General features: G+C 30.1%; 1 protein-coding gene across 2 annotated transcripts in view; it reads left to right on the top strand.

The window, feature by feature from the left end:
* The window catches only part of LOC113383809 (RNA-binding protein fusilli-like), a 150,044-nt gene that overhangs the window by 36,971 nt on the left and 105,573 nt on the right, over nucleotides 1–7,500 (top strand). For both annotated transcript variants that reach the window (XM_026622059.1, XM_026622058.1), the window contains one exon: nucleotides 2,088–2,234. In XM_026622059.1, the coding sequence (XP_026477844.1) occupies nucleotides 2,088–2,234 (147 nt within the window). The remainder of the gene's footprint in view (nucleotides 1–2,087; nucleotides 2,235–7,500) is intronic.

Below are 7,500 nucleotides of genomic sequence, written 5' to 3'. Positions count from 1 at the left end.
TAGAGGTAGAGGTAGATGTTACTTCGGTGTATTGACATTTATGCGAAGGCTTGTTTCCTTGTACACATTATATAACTACGTTTGTACTTTTATATTCAATATTCTTATAATAAATTATCTTGAGTATATTATTTTATACTAATCATATATGTATGTGTACGTTACAAACTCTGAGAATCAAACTTGTTTCTCCAAAATTATTTGATTTAGGAGGGACAGTTATAGATAATTTACAATGATGACTAAAACTCTTTAAGTGAAGTTGAAAATGCTTTAATTGAAATTTCTTAAAATGTTTGTAGTGTTTTATTTCACTTTACTAAAATTCTGGCTACTCTCCTGGATACACCAGGAACTAATTAATGCAACATATTGTTGTTTTCATATTTATAAATAAAACATAAATTATATTCATATATTTGTATATATGTATATGGGGTAGGGCGGGGCACAAAGGTCCCATTCGATTTTGAGCAATTATATTGTGAAAATCAAACAAATCATATCACAATAAATAACACATGTCGAGGAAATAATTACATTCTTGACTATGTTCAGTAAACTCCTATCATTGTGGAAATTTGCTTTTTTGCTGTTTTTTAAAGAACACTGTATATATCCTTGATCTAGTTGTTTGTCAGAAATATTCATCAGCAGAGTTGGAATAACTATTTATTTAATTTATCTTATGTAAAATTGCTTTTTTTATTAAATATTTTTATTGTTCATACCTTTGCCAAGGTAAAGGTTCATTTGGTCCTTTACCTCACTCAGGTATTAGCTTATATAGAGGTTATATAAAAAAAAACTATAAAAAACTATAAATAAAAACGTTGTAGTGGTGATGGCAACTATCATGGTGAAAATAAGAAAAAAAATCTGTGCGGTTTGAAAGTTATGAGCTTTTAATTGCAACCTAGAGCTTTGGTTAAACTGTGACCATTTTATTGGTTATTGTATTTAATTTTTATTAATTTTGTTTATTCAAACTTTGCATCCGAAATAATTAATAAGATTTCTAGGACCACAGTCAAAGATAATGCCCCAAATTGGCCCAAAATTTTTAAAAATTAAGACTTTGTTGAACTATGAATTTAAAATTTTCAATATTTTTTTAAAAATAAAATGTACTAAATTGTGTTGGCAAGTTCCATCAAAAGTTTGCACATTTAATCAGGATTGTATAATGGTAAAATACTTGATACTTTTATATCAAAATATTCGAGAAAAAATAAAAATTACTTGAATCGAAGTGCAGGTTCATATTCTAACTGAGCATTGGAATCACCCACGAACTGAGAAAGTTTGAGCAATATTTGCTTAATATATTTTATTTGCTTTATTGTACACAGTTTATTTATTCAAATTTATTTGTTTTTTGTATTATATACCTATATTTGTTCATATACGTTCTTCTAAATAATATCATTATGGAGATAATGCCATGAAGTAATTAACATGTGGTGTTTAGTTTATGTAAAGTATTACCTTCGCCTTGCTAAAATCTTTTTATTACAGTAATTTTACACCTGTTCTGAAATGAACAAGAAGTTGAACTGTAGGATTAAAAATGACTTTGAAAATACAAAATTTTCTGAATATTATCAGAGATTTTGAAAATTTACACGTATGAATGTAACATGAGTTTCTTTTTGAATCTTTACAACTATTCAAAGAAAGAGATTATATCGCCAGCGAAAAAGTAAAAAAATACAAGCAGTCAATGAATGTATGTTAATTTTAATTACATGAAGTTCTTCAAACACAATTACATGATGAGTGAAGTTGCAAAAAACAATATTTGTTTAGGCGTTGTTTAACATAATAAACTGTGTAAACGAATATTATAGAATTTATTAATCAGCAATTACTTAATTTCTCTAATGAAGGTTCATTTCTAAATACTAATTCATGACTTTGAATGAACATGTTAAAACCCCAACGCACCATCAAGACATTGTAGGGTCAATAAAATATTAAAACCTCTCATATCTTAACTTTTACCTCTCCTCTTCACAATATCACCTATAAATCTAATGCAAATATTTCCTGGGCATCTGACAATATCCATTGTTTCCGCATTGCAGATAGTGGGCGTCCAACAATACCTGGTGCGACCTAGCGCGGCCGATGTTAATGAGAACTTACCTGGCGCTGAACAATTGGCGGAGAGCTCGTTAGCCGAACAAGCCCTAGGACAATCCGGCAGGCCGCTGCAGCATGCCATACAACAGGTCAGGATAATATGATTAATTGAACATTTTCAACATTAAGATGAAACGTAACTCGTTAGGTATATATGAATAGAGGAATAGACATTGTTGGGAAAAAGATTTTTGCAGGAGCTGTTTAGGGGGCGTCCATTAATCACGTAAAGCTTTTAGGGTGAGGGGGGGGGGTGGTTGGCAAGAAATCACAAAACACCATGTAGGGAAGGTAGAAGTAAGATATCATGTATATTTATTTTTTACCTTTGAAAAAAAATCAAAACAAAAAAAAATTACGTCTTTATCGTAAATTTGTTCGAAAATTTTTACGTAACTAAAAATATCCAAACTTGATGTTTGGTGAGGGAGAGGGGTTAATTTTAAATATCATGACGTATCACCAAGATAAAGGGGGCGAGTCCAAAAATCCCTAAAAACTCGATCACGTGATTCATGGACGTCTTCTTATTAATTGTCGGCGCTTAAGTTTTTGTAATATAAATTTCCTATATACTTATTTTGATTTATCCTGATCTTGATCCATAGTTTGTGGATACGATTTTATATATTCCATTTTTTTTATATAATCACACGTTATTCATAAATATTTTGTTTGAGTTTTTGCTTGAATTTCGACATTTGCATAACTCGTTAGGATAAACGAATGTATAAGAAAGACAATTTTATGGGAACCATTCATTAATTAGTAATTACACAAGTCTACACGAAAAAGTTGTCTGTATTGGGTCTATGGCATATGTTTTTCAATCTAGTTTTTAATGCTGAACACGAATTCAAAGTCAAAATTTGGGGGTCAAATAGAATTTACTAGAAAAAAAAATAAAAAAACGTGATCTCCGATCTAGTCATTCTTCTGCGTGATAATTAAAATCTTACAATTTCTGTCGTTTCCTTGCCCTTTTTACCTTAAATGAATGACTATTGAGTATTCACTTAAAAGATCTATTAAGCATTTTTTGTAGATTACTGCAGTAATTTGAAAATATATTTTTGAATACTCAATTCTAAGTATTCTTGCAAATTAAAACTTTATTCAATATCACCCAGGGACAATGGGAAGTAAGTATGTTTGCAAATTACTGATGAATTATACCGAAACAAACTGAACAGATCATATAATTAAAACTCAATAGTCATTTAAGGTGAAAAGGGCTAGCTAACGACAAAGATTATAAGATTTTAATTATCATGCAGAACTTATTGGATCAGAGAGTTTGTCGTTTCTTTATTTATTTTTTTCAATTTTTTGCTATATGGCCCCCAATTTTTACTTGACTTGAAGATTTGTGATCAGCGTTAAAAACTATATTAAGAAACACATACCGCTCATTCAATACAAGAATTTTTTTTTTGTGGACCTGTGTTATTATTGGTGGTAAAATTTTTGAAATATGTCTGCTAATATTTTAAGGACTTGGTTATACACATATTAACTTTTTCAACACATAATATTATCTTACTTTTTTACGCAAAATATTATCTTATTTATGAATATTAAAAATTTTGGAATCGTTTGAGTTTCGATTTAAGCATAAATAATAAGGAAATAGGGGGGAGAAAATTTTATTGAAGTTCATTTATTGTGGATTCTTAAATCATTTTATTTCTTTATCCAATGATTCGAAGACGTTTTTTTATTATATAATTTTATTTAATCTTATTTATAAATAAAATTTATTTAATTTGGTTCGAGCTTGCTTAAGTTTCGACTAATGCGTTACCATCAACATTAACTCATCAACACGTTCGTGGACACTTAAAAGTTTCAGAAAGATACAAAAATTGATAATTGATATCTGAAATTTGGTTAAACCCCGTTATAAGTTTAGTCAGATTCTCATATCTTAATCGTATTATGCTATGAATACTATAGCATCCACGTCATGTATTTCACTTCTATTTTCCGCAATATGCTTGCCTAAGAAGTTGTATTTATGACTACGGGAAAAGATAAGATAATAGAAAAATACCTGAGTTATCGGTTTAATATTTATTAGTGTCAACCACTATATATGGTAATATGATAAATTTTAAATTCTATATTTATAATAGCATCATAAATATATATAATATTTAAAAACAATAATGTAATTGAAGTCATACTTCAAATGTGACATGATCGGTTTGTCATTGTAATTAGCATTTAAAAATAGAAAAATGAAGTAATTGCTGATTAATAAATTCTATAATATTTGTTCAAACAGTGAATTATGTTAAACAACGCATAAACAAATATTGTTTTTGCAACTTTACTCATCATGTAATTTTGTTCGAAGAACTTCATGTAATTAAAATTAACATACATTCATCGACTGCTTGTATTTTTTTTACTTTTTCGCTGACTAATATCTGTCATTTTAATAACTTCAAAGATTTATAGAAACTACGAATAATATAGAAATGATTTCTAATCAATAAACTTACGTTTAGCACACGGCACAAATGTTTAATTTGTTATATTATTTTCAAGTAACAGGGTAAAATATTCTTCTGATTCAGGCATTTTTCATTAAATCAAGATTTGTACTACGATGTAACTTTAAAATGTTTATTTATCTATGCTGATTTCCTTGCTGATATCGGTACGCATACAACGACAGATCTCTATTCACATACGCGACGAGTAATCACAGTCGACCCGTATAGAAATGATATCATCGAGAGCGAATGGCGAATCATTGGCACTCGACTCTGCCGTAACGCACTTCCGTTGCATTTGAACGGATTTACACCCTAGTCGCGCCTAAAGAAGTTTCACTTCAAAAACTAATTTTCAAACAGGTTCAAAATCTCTGTTTCTCATTATTGTTGCACATTTCCCGATTTGTGCAAGCATGTCAACTAGAACGTTGAATAAGCAAAAGCTCCATACAAGTGTCATTCGTGCGACAGAACCGAGAGCCGAGAAGAACAGTTCCCGCAATTCGTAATCCGTAATCCGCCATCCGCAATCCGCAATCCTCGGCTTTGTCATAGAATAGATGTTCGCTGACGGCCCAGCTGATGCGTTTAGAAAGCGCGGAATTAATATGTGCCAAACGGTAACCCTTCTGCTATGAAAGGTAACGGGACAATTTTATAGCGCAATCTTTTAAAGCAGACGCCTCTTGATGTTGATGGCCGAACCATTATCTTCGCATCGGGAGATGGATCGTTTTGGTTTTATCGACAACGATTCATTTTGTTTTTATCGAGATTGTATTGTTAGCGTTAGATGCTGTGCTATTTGACTCGTTATTATTTTGTTAGTGAGAAGGCGAAGGTTTCGTATAATAGTCTATTCTATGTGCAGACATTGGTTTATGTTCAAATTACATTTGAAATATAGAACTAATTTTACGAAACTAAAATTATTAGTCGCAGGCGTGTAGTTATTGTTGTAAGTTCATACTTCGTGTATATTTATATGAGACTAAATCTTCAGGGCAATACGTCAAATAAAAAATTGTAGAAAATTTATTACATCTTTTATATTTCTATACGTTTCGACATATAGGGAGAAGTCCCCGATGCCGGACACCTAAGGTTATTTATAAATAAACCAAAAAATATTTTACGAAATGTTTATTAAATTATGACTTATGTTAGATAACAAAGTTAGAAATGAAACTAAATTAACAAAAACGCAATATTTGCTAATCAATAATTAATACTATCAATCAAACTTTGGTAACAAAAAATCTGATTTTACAAAGTGGCACCTAGTACCGGACCTTTCAAAATGACCAGCATTGAACACATATGTAGCCATCTCCACACTCTGGAATGTCTGCACATTTGTGTTTGACGAAATATTCTCAGATATTGCAAAAAAAAATCACCAATTATCCACCCTTTGTCAATTCAACAGATCATTTTTTTTAGGTAGGTATTTGAGTTGTCGTCTGAAATGGTTGTGGATTGTCGAAATTTTAATGAGTTGTCTTAATTTAATGATTTGAGTTGTCTGCAAGGCGTTGTAATTGTCTGCAAAAGTGTTGTATAAGGTCTTAATATGATTGTAAGTTGTCTAAAAGGGTTATAAGTTGTCCAAAAGTTGTAAGTGATCCTGAAAGTGTTGTATCTGGTCTTAACTTGTATCTGGTCGAATGAAAATGTTGTATTGGTTTGAAAAAAATGCTGTAAGTTTTCTGAAAGTGTGTAAGTTATCTAAAAATATTGAAAGTGGTCTGAAATGTTGTGAGTTGTCTGAAATTTTAATGATTTGTCTGAAATTTTAATGATTTGTCTTTGAAATTTTTAATGATTTGTTGAAATTTTAATGGTTATGTCTCAAATCCGATGCAAAATATCTCACATTTCAACATCAAAATTATTAAAATATTTTAACAGTTCTACATTACATTCGTCAAGAAAATAATTTACTCAATTGCTATACGTTTCGACACTTCAACCGTGTCATCATTCAATTAAAACAAACCATCTAGAATAAACTGACACTGCAAAATTTTACAATATACCCTAAGATTCAGCTATAAACATGAGTATAAAATTATCCATTAATTCATTGTAGTTTATGTCGACTTAATGATAATAATCTATTGTAATTACACCAGTAGATTTATTTGTGTTTTTGCCCAGATCTGTAATTTATGTTTAGTTTGTGTTTATGTTCTGCAGACCTTAAGTAGGTTTTTGTTATGACCATAAGTTAACTCTAGATTTTCTAATACGAGATTCATTCTTAATATGTAAATGTCAATAGTCAACAAATCATTGTCGTATAATCAGCTTTTCGTCTAAAGAAGGTAATGATCTCGTGATGAACATATAATATCTATATATCAGTTTTTTTACGTTTTTGTGCCTTATTTTAATATTTCATATTTCTCTATTCTTTGTTCAATGTAATTGGAAAGATTCATAGTTGAAGAATTATCTAAGGATCAAAGTTTTAATTTACAATGATGAAGCCTATATTGAAAATGGAAAAAACTGTTTAAACCATTTTTGGTATTAATGAATTAGGTGACTTTCAAGTCACCGTGCTGACTTTTAGGTTTATAAATGGCAACTCAACGATTTTCTCATTTTATGTGATGATCACAATTTCTCTTATAATTGTTTCTTTTTAAATTAATGCAGGCAATGCAGAGAGAGCTGTGGATATTTCATCTGGAACATAGTGCCTATCTAAATTTCCAATTAAAAACCAATGTCACTTCTGCTTGACATCACTGACTGAGACGAAAATCGAACCTGGAACTCCTGATAGCTCTGACGACTTAGCCATCGGGGAACCCGAAAATAAATCTCAATTATATTTCCAATT

The sequence above is a fragment of the Ctenocephalides felis genome, unplaced genomic scaffold (genome assembly GCF_003426905.1).
Source record: "Ctenocephalides felis isolate EL2017-DRISC unplaced genomic scaffold, ASM342690v1 CF-g0.4_SCAFFOLD_03570, whole genome shotgun sequence".
Lineage (NCBI taxonomy): Eukaryota > Metazoa > Arthropoda > Insecta > Siphonaptera > Pulicidae > Ctenocephalides > Ctenocephalides felis.
The sequence above is the reverse complement of the archived record's forward strand: the minus strand, read 5'-3'. Positions and strand labels throughout refer to the sequence as shown.